This window comes from Monodelphis domestica, chromosome 5 (genome assembly GCF_027887165.1).
Source record: "Monodelphis domestica isolate mMonDom1 chromosome 5, mMonDom1.pri, whole genome shotgun sequence".
NCBI classification, from domain to species: Eukaryota; Metazoa; Chordata; class Mammalia; order Didelphimorphia; family Didelphidae; genus Monodelphis; species Monodelphis domestica.
The window spans coordinates 134,387,460-134,405,726 of NC_077231.1; the positions used below are offsets into that span (position 1 = coordinate 134,387,460).

An 18,267-nucleotide genomic window follows, 5' to 3' on the forward strand; every position below is an offset into this window, starting at 1 on the left:
CTAAAAATAGACTTAGCTTAAAAGTTCTAGCTTCACTATAAGGTATGAGTTAAGTACCTTCATTGTTCAATCAGGAGTTTACAACTTTATCTTCCCCTAAAGCACTGTCTGAGTAGGGTGGAATAATTTTTAAAGTTTCACAGTCTGGATGTGATACTAATAATAGAGACTCAAAGAGTTGAAGTGAAACATTAACCTAGAAGGAGATGTCTAGAGGGGAGACAGGAGTTCCTCTGTCATTGGCTCTGTTCTCTTCAACATTTTACAACTAATTTGGATATGTTTTTCATTTATTTAAATATTTATATGCTCTATTACTTTGATCTGTGTGATCTCACCAGTAAGCTTACTCACTCCAAAGAAATAGATCACAATCATCCATCCCTTTTCATTTTATACAACTTTTGACTGTATCCCCATAGAAATGTTTGTAGAGCTGATCCGGTATAATAATGATCTTCCTTTAGCTCCTTTGACATTGCATGGACTATTTACCTCCCCTCCCCCCCACAAATCTGTGAATTTAATCAGTGTATGAAATCCCTGGTGTAGGTAGGGATTTTGTAGAATGGAAAATTTTCTCATTCACAAACTTAGAAAATTGTTGTGTTTACTGAGAGGCTAACTGACTTGCAGGAGTCATCTGTTATTTTCTTCTATAGGCAAGATTTCAACCCAGGCCTTCCTGAACTCCAAAACAGACCTCTTTCTACATTTTAGGTTGCCTCTTTTAGAAAGAATATTAATGGAAAATGGGAATTGCCTACGTTTCATTGTAGAAATCTCTTATATGACTTCTTTAGAATAGTGCTCTATTGGTAATGTGTTACAAACTACCAACTCATACTATGCCCCTTCCATTCTGCTTTCAATGACTTTTCATTTTAATTCTTCTGAGAATGAAATATTCCATGATTTCCAACCATACAAATTAGAAGATTATTGTTAATAAGAAATAAACATTTGTTTTAAAGAGCACGGGATTCTTTTGAAAAATTGCATATACTCCCAAGTAAAATCCATAAACACTCAGTAGAGTTTGATCTAATTGCCACATACAAAATATAGATAGGTAAGTAATGTCTTATGCAACTGAATATATATAATTTCAAAAGACATTGAGAATGGACAAGGATCTGAATTGAACAAGAAGAGTAATGCAGGTTGGATTAACTTTGGGAGATTTTACAGCATTAATATGTTCTCAGTCAACATTAATAATGCCCAAAAAAATATAGACCTTCTGCAGTTTGCCCTAATTAGGCACATGTGAAGTATTATGTTCATTTCTGAGAGCTACATTTTAGGAATGAAAATGACAAGATGGAGCTTGCCCAGAGGAAGTGATGAGGATAGCAAGGAGACTTGAAGCCATGCCACATCAGCATCAGTTGAAGGAACTAGGGATGTTTAGCCTGGGGAACAGAAGATTTAGGGGGAAGCATGATAGCTGTCTTAAAGTATCTGAAGAACTGTCATATTGAAGAAGTAATAGATTTGTTTTGCTTAGAACCAAAGGGAGGAACTAGGAACAATAGTTGGAGGTTGCAAAGAGGTATATTTAAACTTGGCAAAAGGAAAACTTTGTTATGATTTGAATTGAAAAAGTGACTTGGTTTCCCTTCAATAGAGGTCTTTATGGATAAATGTAAGAGAGGATAGTTTTCAAGGTATAGTCTGATCTAGGTAGTGTTGGAGGTCCCTTCCAAATTTAAGATTCTGTTATTCTGTAACACACTGAAGATATCTATTAAGAAAATATGAAAAAGGAACAGATAGACTTTTAAAAATGTTTTTAAGCAGTAGACCCACAATTCACTGAAAGGCTTAGAGAATGCAAAAAACCTTTGTATCTATTGTTGATTACAAAAAAAGCATTTTACTCAGTAGAGCAAGATGTAGGCTTAGGGTTGTTCCACTTTTCTGGATAGATGCCTTTACAGAAATAACTTTGTTCAATAATTCTCACTATCAATACCAAGTAAAGTAATAAATAATAGGTCATAGAGGTATCTAATATACATGTGTATATAATATACATAATATATATATATATTATATATATACATAATATACATAAATATACATAAGCATGTGTTTTAAGGTTTGCAAGTACTTTACATGCATTATGGCATTTGATCCTTCCAACACCACTGTTCACTTTATTATCCCTATTTACAGATGAGGAAACTGAGGTTTAGAAAGGCTGTCTTTCCCAAGTTCACTAACTCTTTGAAGCAAGATTTTAACTTCTTGGCTCCAAATGTTTATCTACTTTAATAAAAACATAAAACAAGGATTTGTAAACTCACTGAAAATGTTCAACTCTGTCATCCAGGATATCCTACACTAAATCCAAATGAATAAGGGATTCTTTGTAGATTGAGAGATTCTCCAGGTGTTCCTCTTTGTCAGTAAAATTATGTTAATTTGTCCAGTGCTACAGTATTACTCAATGAGAGTAATAGCCCTCAAAAAAGAATGAGTCAACAATGTATATAGGAAAAACCAAGAGGATGAGACATTATTATTGCCCAGGTTATCACATACTATTGGTTGGATGAATTGTCTATTGAATTTGTCCATAAGTACATAAATTTCAGTTAACTGGGCTCACATCTAATCTCCTTTTAACAATTCCACAAACATTTATTAAGCACCTATAATTTTCAAGGCACAATGTTAGGCATACAAAATATAGGTGAAATAGCCCCTGCCCTCAAGGAGCTTACATTCCTGGGGTGGGAGGAGAGTAGTGAGGGGGGAAGGGAGAGAAAGAATGTGTGAAATGATAAGTACATGCCAGATATATACAAAGTAAATACAAAGTAATTTCAGGATTGGTGATAGAGGACTCACAACTGGGATGATCAAAGACAAAGAGATGGCATGTGTATTGAGTCTTGGGAACAGAGTGGATGATGAAAAATAGAGTCGATGGAGAGAATTCTGGGCAAAGGAAACATAAATGAAGTCACAACAATTGTATGGATTTCGACAGTATAACTCAATCTCAGGGAAATATATCCCTTCCATTTTGGAATAAGTATATTCTAGCAAAGTTGGCTATTCATTAAATTTTCTTTAAAGTAGTGGGAGGCAGTATCATATAAGACTTCTAACTTGGAACCAACAAATTCTGTTAGTATAGCTGAAAATTACTGGGACTTTTAAAAAAAAGTAATTTGATTCACCACAAGAGACACAGCAATAATCATTCTTTATGACACAGTAATTCCATTTTAGGGAATATACTCTAAGAATGATATAAAAATTAACTGTTTAAAGATTTATAGTGGCTTTATGATTGCCAAAAATCCAGTGTCAAAAGAAACTGTGAAAGCATTATATAGCCTTATGTAGTGAAAGGAGCACTCAACTCAACAAATAAGTAAACAAACAAACAAACAAAAAACACCCAAAGACTTGGATTCAGGGCTCAACTCTGCTCTTTCCTGACTGTAACCTTGAGAAGGTTACTTCATCTTCCTTGTGTCAGTTTCTTTCTCTGTCAAATAAGGGCATTGGATTAGATAATCTGAAAAGTGCCTTTGAGAGCTAAAATAAAATGGCTCTGTGAATCTTAATACAATTCAGAATGAAATAATATTTTAAAATGCAGAGATATGTGAAATACTATACAGTAAGAAAACCAGTACCAGAAAATCAGCATCCACACTTGTTATAACTTTATAAAAGGAAAGATCTGCTCATAAACACAGAAGGGAAAAGACAAATGGAGTGGGAAACAAAATGAGAAATGAATAATATCTATTATCTGCATAAGACTGTGCTAGACACTAAGTGGAATGTAAAGGAAATGTAAAACATCCTCCCTGATTTGATCTACAGGAGCCTACATTCTAGTTATGAAGACCAGACTCAGAAATGTAAAGCCTTTAGGTGTATTTAGTGCCCAAACCAACAATAGTAAAAGCACTAACAATTTCATAGACAGAGACTTCATGAAGACAGGCTTGTATTTACCACTGAGGGATGGTAGTATTTGGATTGTCTCAGGAAAGAGAGATTGGCTAGCTAGGCAGGATAAATAGTGTGGGAAAAGGTTTGTAATAATTGCCACATGAGTAAAATGTAAATCGCTGCTCCTGTTCCTATATCCAGGCTGTCTGCCATGACTGGAATGCAATCCTTTCTCACCTCAAACTCTTGTAATCTCTAGCATCATTTAAAACCCCAGCCCATGTATATTGTAAGCACTCTTTGTCAAACTTCCCATTTGGTAATGTTCTCTCCCATTTCAGATTATATTGTAGATGATGTTATATGTTGTATACCCAAAACTCTATCCCCTAGAATGTAATTTTCTTGAGGGAAGAATTGTTACCCCCAATTTGCTCCTTCCCAACACAGTGCTTTGCACACAATAGGTGCTCCATAAAATTTTGTTGGGAGAGATTGAATTTCACAGTCCATACATAGACTGAGGAAAGTGGGAGATGGACATGGATGTTTGAGAGAAGTTAGACCATGGCTTATACTATTTCAATAATAGTAAATAAAGCTGGAAAAGTAATCTTGAGTAATATTATGAAGGCTTTAAATGCCAAACCAAAGGAATATGTATTTTCTCTTGGAAACAATAAAGGGTCACTGAATAAGGTAAGAAAGGTCATATATTAGTTTTCAGAACATAACATGTGTATGGAAGATGGATTGGACAGGGAGAACTGAGACTGAGTATCTAGTTTGGAGAATATTGCCAAAGGCTAGTGAGTAGTGAGTTTGAAACATTGTAGAAGAGGTATTTATTAAGCACTTGCTATGTGCTCTGTGCTAGGAATACAAATAAAGAAAGTGAGATAGCCCTTGACCATCACAAACTCACATCCTAATAGAAAGGAGATAACATATCAGAGATGCCCAGTGGCTAGGGAAGTGAGTTTCTTTCTGAGGAGTTTAAAAAATGGAGTCAGTGGAGTCAAAGAGCAGATTGTTGCCATGCCCTTTCCTGAAGCAATGATAGAATGGATTTGATAATAATTCCCAGAATGAGATATTAAGAGAGGAAGAAATATGCATATGATAAAAGGTAGGTGGCAGGAAGACTGTTGGACTTGCAGGCTGGGATATAAAGCAGCTGGGCTCTCAGTGAGTTTAATGACTGTATGGTTAGAGATAAAGGGATAGTGAGAAGAGATGCCATAAGCAGGGATGGCTATGCTTACAAGATATGGCAACTTTTGGCATAGTATATGAGGGAGAAAAAAGAATCAGTGATCACTCCAAGATTGTTCATCTGAATGAATTCAAGGATAATAGTGCTCTCAAAAGAAATGAAGTTAGGATTGCAGGATATCCAAGGAGAGAAGCTCAGTAGATATTTGTTAACATGGTACTGGATCTCAGGAGAGATGAGGGCTGGTATAGAGAGATTTTAGATATCTACATAGATATACATGATGGATAAAGATAGTGAGCCAAGGGATCATTAAGAGAAAATAAATAGAGAAACTATAGAAGACAGCTGAAGACAACTCTGATGCTCATCTCTGCTTAGGGAACATCACACCAGTGGTGATTTTATAAAGAACACTAAGGTGAATCAGGCAGATAGACAGGGAGAGTATTAAAAAAATAATGTCACAAAAGCTAAGTGAAGAAAGTTTAAAAGGGGAGAGAATAGTTAACAGTGTCAAAAATATTGTTATTCCCATAGGATGGCCCTTCATATATTTGAAGATAGTTTCAATCTATTAAAGTCTTTTCTAGGTTACATATATTATTCTTCAAATTATCCTCATTTGACATCATCTCAAGGTCCTTCGCCAATCTGGTTGCTGTCTTCTGGAAGCTTTCTAGTTTAATAGTGCCTTTCCTAAATGTTCAGATGTGAATATTGTAAATATGGAATCTGACCAATACAACATCATTATTCTCCCCTTCCTTTTCTTGGATACTAAACTTGTCTTAATACATTCTAAGATACTTTTTTTTTATTTTTTTGACCACCCTATTATAATTTTGGCTTATTTTCAACTTGCAGTGCACGAAAGCCTCCAGACCTTTTTTCCCCCAAGTCAACATAAACACCTAAAATATGTCAGGCACTGTACTCTAGGTGGTAAGGACCACAAAGGCAAAAATGAAAAAGTCCCTACCTTCAAAGAATTTATATTCTGCTAGGAGATGGGGGAACAACATGTTTACAGATAAGTAAATACCAAATATACACAAAGTAATACAAAGTTGATGATAAAAATAAAATATAAAAACCAATCCACATACAGAACATCTTCTTGAGTCTTCACATCCTTTTTTCCCCTAGACTTACTGCTATCTGTCTCCCCTCTCTTGCTCTTGTGAAGCTAATTTTTTAAACCTGTTTGTACAATTTTTAAATTTCTATTACAACTTTATCTTTTTAATTTGAAATATTGTAGCCTGTAAAGATTTTTAAAATCTCAACTGTTATCTACTTATTTTAATTATCTCTATTTTGTGTCATCTGAAAATTTGGTAAATGTGATATCTGTTTTTCCAAGTCATTTATAGAGATGTTGAATAGCACTGGCCAAGTACTCCTTGGGAAACTCCATCAAAGCCCATCTAAGTTGATTCTGAACCATTAGTGACTGTTTTTAGTACAGCTATCAACAAGTTCTAAAACACCTTAATTGTTTTGAATACTTCAGGACTACCCATTCCCACAAATAGTAAAATTTGTATCATTTTCTACCCAGGTCACACTTCTTTTCCACCAGAAAAGCTCAAGAGCAGTGGTAGGAAGGGAACAGAAAATGTGAAGAATCACATAATGCTTAATCTGTTAAAATGAATTTAGCTGTAATTACTCTGAAGGTGATACCTATAAATTGATATACTGATGGAAGTACTCAAACACATAAATATTGTTTTTTTTTTCATGACAAATGAGGTCAAAAGACAAAAGGAACTTATATTTAAATGGAAGAATGCATCAAAGGTTCTCCCTGGAGAAGCAATGGCTTTGGCAGAATTTTCCTCATCATATGGCCAAACACAATGAGAAACATCATTTTATGGAACATTTGGCCATTTCATTTTGCTAAAGATAAGCAAAAGCAAAAAAGATAACTCTTAAGGTAACTTCAGCTGATGATAATTATAGTAAAATAGCATTTATACAGTATTTTAAGGTTTTCAAAGTACTTTACATGCTTTATCTCATTTGATTCACACAACTGTTATTTATTAAAATTTGTTGCAGAAGATAAAGAAGTAGAAAAATTCTACAATGAACTAGACTAGATCCTCCAAAGCAATTTTTGATATTCAGCAACTTCAAGGCAAAAGTTAGCATAAGGAAAATGATTTAAAATATTGAGTTGGAATAAATGACTTTTGTTTGAGAAAGAAGAGAGGCCAGAGTCTCGTAGATTACTTGGAAGCCTTATACCTATATTGTGAATACTTTAAATTTAATTCAGCAAATACTTATTAAATTCTTATTCTATGAAGGCATTTTGGTAGGTATTAGAGATATAAAGCTGTAAACCAAAACTAATTTGCTCTGAAGTTGCTTACATTTTACTGAGTAGAATATAATATGAAAAAGACAAATATACGTATTAAAAATTTGGAAGGTTAGACAAAACTAACAAAGAAGTGGAATCATGAAAGACTTCCTGAAGCAGGTGGCACCTGGATAAGCAAACTGAGGACATTAATATGGGTCAGCAAATAATCTGATTTAGCTGGAATTTTGAGTGAGAAGAAACTAGAATGGTAGGTTGATTGTAGATCACAATAGACATAGGATTTTATGAGCCATTAGTAACAAGCCAGTGAAGGTTTTTGAGAAAGGGGATTATTTTGTTCACTCAATGTGTTAAGAAGACAATTTGATTAAAAACACCGATGAAAAGCAACTGCTTAAATACAGGGGTGGAGGGGATATGACTGAGGAGAGACTCTAAATGAACACTCTAATGCAAATACCAACAACATGGAAATGGGTTTGAATCAAGAACACATGTGATACCCAATGGAATTGTGAGTGGGCTATGGGAGAGGTGGTGGGAGGGAGGAGGGAAGAAAAGAAAATGATCTTTGTTTCCAATGAATAGTGTTTGGAAATGACCAAATAAAAATTAAAAAAAAAAAAAAAGAAAGAAATAGAGAAGAATCCAGGCCAACTTCTAGGTTGTGAACGGGAGGAACTGGGAGGATGTTGTTGCCTTCAATTTCATCAAATGCTTTTCAATTTAGTTACCATAATAAAGAACACTGGATTTGAAAAATAAATAAATAAATAAATGCCAACCACTAAAAAAAAAATATGTAAATGTTAATTATCATAGGTCTTTGTCTTCAAAATAAGAACATTAAATTAACCAAAATACTTTAAAAAAAAAAGACAATTTGAGCAGCAGCATAAAAATGAATCAAAATGGGAGTAGGCCAGTTAATAGGCTAGTACAGTGGTCCATTTTTGTTCTTTTAATAATATTTTCTAGTTCTAACAATTAAACACTCAGTTCTCAGACCAAAGCCAAAATATCAGTAGCGAAACTCACAAAGAATAATCGTTTTCCATTTGAGGAACTCAACTTTATATAATATTCTTTCAACTCTATGATTGTTTCCTTATTTTGATTTTAAAATAAAACGATGTGACTAGTTTTAAAAGATAAGCCAGTGTCTCCACATACCAAAACAAATAATCAGGTCCCCTTCTCACTCTTGGTATTTTTAGGGTTAGAGAGTTTATAAAAATGATTATTTACACCAAAAAAAAAAAAGGATCATTCCCCATAATTTATTTATTTTTTGACAACATAACTAAAGACCATAGCTCTGAAATAAGAATTGGGAAAAGAAACACAGTGTAATAGGTAAAGAACACATTTGCTGTTTTTATTGGTGCCTTTTAGGGCAGTAATACTGAAAAAGGGGAATGCAAAAAAAACAAAAACAAAAACAGGATGGTGGCAACCCACATCTTTTTTTTTTTTGAGTACATAAACTCTGATTTTCTTTTTATTGTGGCATGAATGATAACATAAAACCAAAACATGAAAAATATACAACTTATATTACACTATGTGTTATGAACAAAATATAAATCTATAACTCTATGTTATATTTACATAATTATTTTTCTTATTAAATTTCAAGTGAGATGGTAGGTTGCACATACTTTGTTTTAAGCTCCAGGCATTTGATTGTCTCTCTTTTTTTTTCCTTTTCACTTGTAAAATTCAAACTGTAAGAAGGACTAAGAGCTTTAGAGCCAATGGAGCTATATAAATACTGTTTTAGTGAACCAGTGACAGAAACACTGGGGAGGATAGAAATCAATCAGTAGAAAACCCAACATGACATCATCTTCAGTCTGTGAAACTGACAGTTAGAAGAAAATTTTTAAATGTAAATACTCTAGAAGCCAAGCTAAACAAATACCCATGCCCTATAAGATAAGGAGCTACTTGAATCCACTTTAAGTGAACTTATTTTTCTTGCAAAACCATACTTTTATTTTGTCAGTAACTTGGGAAACCAGTATTTCATAAATCTATGCATGTGAATACAGTATGTAATTGTTTAATTACAAGTGGAAAATCCACCCCAAAATGGGTGAAAGTATAACTATTTTTGTTATTTTAAATGTGATGTGAGAGGCTTCCTCAGGGACAAATAACTGCTGTCTTTGGATGGGGGAGGGGAGGAACAACTTCTGAAACTGGAATGTAAAAGAGTTAAAAGACAATTTACTTTCTAATAGCAATTTTAGTAAAAAATTCTATGTATAAACCAAATCTCTGAATTAATGCCATGGAAAAAAAAGGCCATTCTTCCATATTTATTCATTGGAAGAAGATTTGTTTGCCAAACTAATTTTGCACTAGCATAATAGTTAGTGTTCTTTCTGGGACCTGATTACATTGCTGTTAAATGCAGATGCTAAATGTACTTAAAATTTTATTTGACTAACTTAAGGCATGAATGTATTGAGAAATAGGTTTATATTTCATTCCATTGAGGTAACCAGCCAAATTATTAACAGCTTAAATATAAGCAACTTTAATCCACTTTCTCCAGTGCTTGTCTCTTAGATATTCACCAAATATATTACATTGAACTGCTGCCATAGGGAGGAGTGTGTGTGGACACAAGGGGAATAGTGGAAAGGGCCAAGAATAGAGATGCCAGATTAACCAAGATATACACTAATACCTTTGTTGTCTGTTTTAGATGAACAGACCCTTCTTTTCCTCCTGCTTGTCTATAATGGGGTACTATGGAGTACAAACAAAAGCAAGGAGGAAAATAAGGCTTTAGACATGATAATATCATCAACCAATGAAATGTAGAGAAGGCAATGAGTTAATGTAGTAAATTATTAACTTTCGCCTATAAGTTTCAAATCATTTTATAAATCAGCATAATTTTTTTTAATAATAAGGGAAAACTGTAACACAGAATGCCATCCAGTAAGTCAAATGGCAGAGCTAAGGAGTATGAGATAGGGCTGCTGGCTTGCTTTATGCTCCAGACCACACTTGCTCAGTCTTTTTGGCACACACCTAATTTAATAAAATTCACTTCTGAGTTTAAAGTTCAAGTTTTATAAAAGCAATGTAAAAGCATTGAACAACAACCCAGAGAGGAGGATGTGGCCTTTTTCCTTGAGGGAAAACAAATTGGTTTTGTCATTAATTCACAAGGGTGTCACAATTGGCTTTAACCATGAATGCCATAGTGGCACCTACCTGGAGCTAAAACAAAGTATTCTTGTAGCCCAAAGTCACAAAATTAAAACAAAGCATATTTATAACGGTGGAAAATAAGCATCCAGCAAACGTGAGAGGTGAACCCACATAAGTCAGAAATAATTTGTTCACAAAGACAGGGAACAAATTTTTAAAAAATCTGTTTTCACATTGTACTTAATAATGATATAAAAACAAGTGTCTAGTTTTTCCTTATCCAAACAGAGTGCTTAAAAAAAAGAAACAAAACAAAAAATTGGCTCTAGATGACTGTGGTAATTAAATAACTAAAATGAGTGATGAGAGAGCAGAAGTTAATTAAGATTGAACACAACACTCCCATTAATTCACTCCTTCATAATAAACATCAGAACTTGACATTGCTGAGGCCAAAATTTTTTTTAAAGGGAAGGGAAAAAAGATGTTGGGATAAGTGAGTTTTTTGTATATATATTTTATATATATATTTATATATAGTTTTTGTACTATATATGTAAAAAGTTGGAGAAGGGAAATTAGTTTTAAATATCTTAACAGCTTTGTTGGCTGCACTTCCAATTTAGAATAGAATAAAATAGAATAGGGGAAATAAAATAAATTATACATAATTTACTAATCTGGGAACAGCTGACCATTATTATCATCATCATCACAACACTAGCAAGAAGAGGCAGTTCAACTGAAATATACAGTCATCAAATACAAACAGAAAAAACAAAGGAAACAAAATCTCTGACATGCAGGATATGAATAGCTCCTCCAAGCAGAACCCCAGAGCAAATCTTTTGAGAGAGAGAAAAATGAAAAGGATGTTTTGTTCCTATTCAGAGGTATAAATCCAAATTAGTGGGGATGGGCATATAGGTCAGGGAGTGGTGGAGTTGAGTTAAAAAAAAAAAAGATGGCGTGAATAACATCACACATCCAAATTACTGGTTGGTGTACTGTCCTGTTTGGTGACCATTGTTGGCAATTTCCTTGGAAAGTCTGAATTTATTTGCAAAGGCCTCACACTTTCAGTGGCCCTTTGGCAAGCAAAAAAAAAAAAAATAAAACAACCATCACCTGTTGTCTCTCTATGTGCACACCCTGCCTCAGGAGAATGTCTTCACAGAAAGGTTGTTTTTTGCTGTTGTTTTTTTTTGTTTGTTTGTTTTTTTTTTTCCCCAGCAAAGGCAAGTTCAGCAGACAATGGTGGCTTTAGCTCAGTTATTATCAATTTACTTTGGCTGTAGTTGCTTTTTAATTGAATCCTGCTGTGTACTATGTGAAAATATTTATTATTTTCACCAACATGAAATACAAAGAGACTCTCTATCTCATCACAAAGAAAAATGGGGGAAAACTGAAAACAATACAACACCTTATAAAAATCACCAGATCCAATTCCTGGTTAGAACAGAATGGAATGTTGGAGAAAAATGTCTACTTGATTTCTGCCAAAAGGCCAAGGTGAAGCATAATCTTACAGATCAAAGTATCTTGGGGGAAAATGAAACAAAACAAAACCTTCAAATAGCCAAAGGTTAGTGAAACCAATCATCAAAGAGAAAAGGGCATCTACAAACAGCTTGTGTATTGTTAGTGGCTTCCATGTTATACATGCACACTTCTGTTAAATAGGACCACCAGATCCTTCCAATGAAGAGAATATTAGAAGTTTAAAAACATAATTTCTGAGCCCCATACTTGATTAAGTTAAGTTGTCATTTGAAGTGCAAATTAAAGGTCAAAGTTACTTCCAGACCAGTCACTTAGAGGATGTGGGATTTCATCCCCAGATGTGGGTTTTACTCACAATGGTCCAATATTATTCTTATTAGTACCATAAACATACACACATACACACAAAAATCCAAGGTCAGAAAATATTTTTCTCTAAAGTTTTTTTTTTATGTCTCTCTTTCTCTCTCTCTCTCTTTTCACCTGAGAACGGCACCTACAGTTTCAAAAAAAAAAAAATTCAAATCTCACCAGCTGCTGGTATATTAGGTTCTTCAAGGGATTGTCTAAGACATAATACTGTCCTAACTGAGAAAGAACAGGAAACAAAAAAATGAACTAGTTCAACACTTCAGTACAAATTTGGCACTTGCTCAAAGACGCAGTGTGGTGTGCAATAGATGAACCAAGTCCTCGATGAAGAAAATAATTGCCTATTGGGTGTCAGATGGCAGAAAAATAAAAACTAAAAAAAAAAACAGGATCTCTTTCTGTCTTCCCCTCTCATAAACTTCCACCCCTAAAATATGCAAAGGTATAGAGATGGAGACAGTGGAAGGGAGTAAAGAGAAGTTTATCTTTCTTTTTTTCTGTCAGGTGCATTACCAAAACAAAAACAAAAAAATAATTATTTTTTTTAAACTGTAGCACAAAACAACAAAACACATTCACAAGCCACTTGTTGGCACTGTGTACCTGAGTGAGAATTTCTAGAACATTGTAGAACAAACAGCCATAAAGTTTATTTAAAAAAAAAAAAGTTGACGGGTAAGACTTCAGTGCTTGGATATAGCAGCTGAATTACTGGCATTATTTTACCCATAGCTTATTTCAATATCTTGTTGTTGATATTGTTGCTGTTTTTTTTCTCCTTCCAAAGCCTTTTGATGCAGGCTGAGGTCTATTAGTCAGCTGATGTCCCAACTAGTTAAGACTAACAGTTAAAATAACAGTCAGTGTATGAGAAAGTTAATGTGCTTGGCCACTGGTAAGGATGAACCAGCTGGGGCTTCTTTAAGTCCTCTAAGGTCACAACAATTATTTGACTTTTATCAGTTGGCTTGCCCAGCAATATGATTTTCACTGTCACTGCCGTAGTCCACATCTGGGTCATCCTCTTCTTCATCGTACTCATCGTAGATTTCTCCGTTGATATCATCAGCCTGCATCTCCTCCTTGATATGTGGCTCCTCTCCTTTTACACCATAAGTGCTTTGGATCACAGGCATCCCAGGTTCTGGACTGCTGGATACACTTGAGTGCTCTGAGGGCAGATGAGGGGAGGGCATTCCTGCCATGGCAATGGCTCCAGGATAGACAACACCGGCAGTGGCAATTGGGATCTGTGCTTGTTGCCTATATTTGGAAATAGAGAAAGAGAATTTGGGTACTTCAGGTGCTATGGTAAACATATGCATTATCAACTCAATAACATTTTGGTTACTAGTGTCTGATATCAAACTGCTTTTCCCTCTTTTTTTTTTTTTTGCAACTGATTTTCAGTAGCCACCATTATTGTACCTATTATATGCCCTTGTTTGTATAGCATTTCTCCAATGCATGATTATATTAACAACAGAGGTCCTGAATCTACTCAATTATAAAATTCAAATCTAAAGGTGACAGAATCTTGATTGACAAATGTGATTAGTGGGAAAGTAGAAAGAACTCTAAACTGAGACTGGAACAATTTGGCTATCTACATTAGAATCTATGGGCCAGGGTAATGAGAGGGACAAGGAGATTTATGGTAAAGGGAGGTAATAATCAACAATTTACCCCCAGGTTATTCATTCATTTACTTACAGCTATTACATGTAGGGGATTGCTAGGAACTGGGAAACTTGAAGCTGTGCTCCTCTTCACCACAGTGCTTGTTAGTGGTAGTAAGGAGAACCTTTTTCAAAAGTGGAGGAGTATTGGGATGTTGTTAAAATGCCTTTTATATTTTGAATTCCAGACATGCAGGATCCAAGATTTGTTACTCTAAAAAGTTTGAGGGTCTTTAAAGCATCGACTTTAAACATATACATCTGCTCTTTCCATACCGTATGAAAACATATTCCATTGTACTAGTATTGCAAAAGGCAGCACATTGGAATAACACTATTCTTTTTATTTAGACTCAAAAGTCTTATCACATGAGAGAGCTGGAATCTCCTAAAATGAACGTTCTCAATGAAGAATGGAAGACTTTCTTTTCTCACATTCTCTCTATCCCTTGAGTATAATCCTTATACTAAATACAAAGATTCTGAAAAGACTATATATTTGATTTGAACCAGTTTGTGGTTGCTTCTTTTTCGTCTAAACATTCACTCTTCACCTAGGCAAGTGTTTTCTCATGGCATATTGACTCAAGTGAACCACTGCCTCATTTCAACAATTATTATTATTAATAAAAGAAATTAATAGCATTTAATTTAATGAGCCAAAGAAACTATTAAAATCCAGAATTTTACTTATGTGTTCTAGTAGCTTTTCTGTACAAATTTCAAGTATTTTATTTAAAGATGTTTTGCTTTTAGAACATTAAGTTGTCAGTCAAATTTCAATGTTTAAAAACTTTGATGACTTTTCATATGTGTTCATGGTTTATTATAAATTACTATTCATTTAATAACTAATAATTATGCATTTAATATGAACCTATTAATGAATACTATATAAATGTTTGCTGTTATTATTATCAGAGGTAGGGACTGAACCTGTAATTTCATGAATATAGGGAGGTTCTAGGTAAGGAATATTCTTCAACCATGCTGGATGGTACATTGTCAGCAATGCAGAATTGTCTAAGGTCCTCAGAAATTAAAAGCCTTGTCCAGGACTACACAGCCATTATATATGAAGTAACTTCAAGAATAACTCTCTGTTTCTTCATAATGCTTATTATTATTTTCATTTCTTTTTACTCTCATTAGTAGATTTAGCTGGCAGTTGTCAAATACTCTTGTATTTAGGTTTCTGCTTACCTATACCTAAGAATGCTATATTGTTACTAATCAAGTGAATTTGGTATGCCATTAAACATAACAAATATAAGGGCTTTCCCCCAATTTAGAAGAAAAAGTAATGAATGGCCCATACCCAACGTTAAAATATTGCCTCATCTCTTGACGTCTATTCCGCATAATTGCTTTATATTCACCAATCCTCAATTTTTTTCCATCTACAAGGCAGGTTCGCTTCGGCCTTGGCTTATACTTATAGTCAGGATATTTCTCCAGGTGTTGTTTGCTAAGTCGAGCCTGTTCTTCATAGTATGGCTGTTTTTCTAGGTTTGTCATTGCTTTCCAACGAGAGCCTATAAAAAAGCAGAGTTAGCATTTCAAGTTAGGTATCAGAAAACATCCTAAAAAGGAAAAACATTCAGAAAGGAAAAAAAGCCTTGGTCTACCACCTTGGTCAAAATTTGGTCTAATAAATGGATTTGATTTAGAGACATACAATGAAATGAAATAAAGCCTAATATTTTAAGAGAGAGGCTTTGACTTAATTGGTGGGATGTTACAGAGGTGATGTTATTTAATTTTATGGTCTTACTTTTTTGCTCATTTTACACCAGTAATTAAATAAAATTCCATGGCAAAATATTAAAACTCTAGTGGTCTTGATGATACATAATTCAAATAGGGACATTCTTCAGTTTAACAATAAACTTTGATATAATGTATCTATACATGTAAAACTTTTATGTTTGATTATGTGTTTTGATTAAATAAAAGTCCAAAGGACTAGTTATTCTTTCCTTCATCCATGACATGCAGTTTACTGACTGTACTAAATAAGCAGAAGTATTCAAAGAGGATAAAATATAATGCCTGACTTCAAGAAGCTTCCATTCTAGAGAGGAAAGAAATGGCATATAATCAAATAAATGAAAGACAAAGTAGAATGCGATAAATAATAGGGATACAAACGATTTAGAAGGAGATATCAATTTTACCCAGGGGGGATAATGCAAAACCTTATAAAATTGTTATATCTGGAAAAAATATATAAGATTTAAATGGTAAGGGAAGAATAAGGTACAGGAAGAAAGACATAAAAGTATTAGGACTGATGTTTAACAGAGATAAAGAAATAGAAAATTGAAGGATATGTTGAGAAATTAGTGGTTCAGTTAGCTAAAGCATGGCTACATGACTGGAAGAAATGTCAGGTAAGTCTATAAAGGTATCTCAGCATCTCAGAGATAGAAGTCTTTATTATCATAAAGTTGCCTATTACCTTTTAAGGTAACCCTAATTTGGGGTGAATTCTCCTTCAAATTGAACTAAAATTCTTTAACTATTGGTCCAAGTTCTGCTCTCTACATCTACAAGAATACATTTTCAACATGTCAGTCATTTAAATATTTGAATGTAGACATATTATCCTCTTTTTCAAGAGAAACACTACAAATTCAATCCAATTGTAATGGGATACTGACCAGTGAAAACCCAGGCCTTATGAGCATGTGCAATTGCTCTGTATGCTATAATCCCCCATATGGACTTTGGAACATGTGGAGGTATGCTATGATAATTTCCTGTACAGTTATTGTGGGTTGAGTGCAAAAAATTTTGGTTTCCTTCAAATCCATGAGTCATTTTTAAGTTACCTTACCAATGAGATGATACTCCTTTGAATATGCTCCAGCTTGTTAAAGTACCTTTGAAAAAGTGGCACCTAGAACTTTAGATGTGATCTGATCAAAGCAGAACAGTTATCTTCTTAATTCTGCACCTTATTGTTTCAATTGATTCAACCCAAATTAGCATCAAAACAGTATTAGAGGGGACAGCTAAATTGTTCAGTAGATTAAGAGCCTACTTATTTAGTACCTCCTTACTTATCAATAGGTCTTTCACATACAAATTTCTTTCTAGATAATGTTTGCCTAATCCAATATGTGGACAATTGATTTTGTCTATGTTTTTGCACTTCTCCATATTAAAGTTTATGTAATGAGATCATCTGGTCCACAACCATATAATTGCTGAAATTTAGATCGATTATGTTTACAGTATTCTTCTGACCTCACAATGTAGTAGTAACCCTTCCAAAATGGAGAGTGAGCTCAGTCTGGCATTATTTGCTAACATGTAATGTTTACAGAGGCATTGAAAAATTTTGTTTGTCTCTGAATGTCATTCAATAAGTCTTGTATATTTTCTAATAGGCAATAGAAAATAACTGAAGGTTCTTGTGTAGGGTCATAATGTGCATGGCAGAAATGTGTATTTGGGAAATTAATCTGTTAATTAACCAGTCAATATACATTTAGGAAGCACCTATTCTGTGTCAGGTTCTGTGCTAAGCTTTGGAGATTCAAATGCAAACATAAAGAAATATAGTCCAAAATCTCAAAATGGAGAGAAAGAAAAATAAAAGGAAAATGAAAAGCAGAGGGAGGCAGGGAGCAGTATCTGACTAAGGTAGACATGTTAGAGAAGTTCCAAGCTGTGCAGCAAAGTGACAAATGGCATTTCTCAGCTGAGCATTTTCCTTAAATTAAGATTAGGAATTCAATCAGAGAGACAGAGGGTAGTGATGAGGTGGAGTACCAAGTTTAATGAGATCTAATAAGATTACAAGGTTATCCCAAAAATGAGCTTCTAGGGGTGGTGGCAGAAGCATATAAAATGAATGGGATGGGGTGACACTAGATATAAGGGAACCAAGAGGTAATATTTACATGCCTATGACAGTCAATGAGAATAAGCTTATTATGTTCCAACATGGGCAGCTAGGGTTGTAGTGAATAGATTGCTAAGCCTAACATCAGAAAGATTCATCCTTATGAGTTCAAATTTGGCCTCAGATACTAGCTATATGATCCTGG

General features: G+C 34.1%; 1 protein-coding gene across 14 annotated transcripts in view; it reads right to left on the reverse strand.

The window, feature by feature from the left end:
- Positions 1 to 8,831: 8,831 nt before the first annotated feature.
- The window catches only part of SOX5 (SRY-box transcription factor 5), a 1,300,541-nt gene continuing 1,291,105 nt past the window's right edge, over positions 8,832 to 18,267 (reverse strand). For all 14 annotated transcript variants that reach the window (XM_056800784.1, XM_007503523.3, XM_056800783.1 and 11 more), the window contains 2 exons: positions 15,528 to 15,744; positions 8,832 to 13,793 (listed from right to left, as the gene is read on the reverse strand). In XM_056800784.1, the coding sequence (XP_056656762.1) occupies positions 13,490 to 13,793; positions 15,528 to 15,744 (521 nt within the window). In that variant the 3' untranslated portion in view covers positions 8,832 to 13,489. The remainder of the gene's footprint in view (positions 13,794 to 15,527; positions 15,745 to 18,267) is intronic.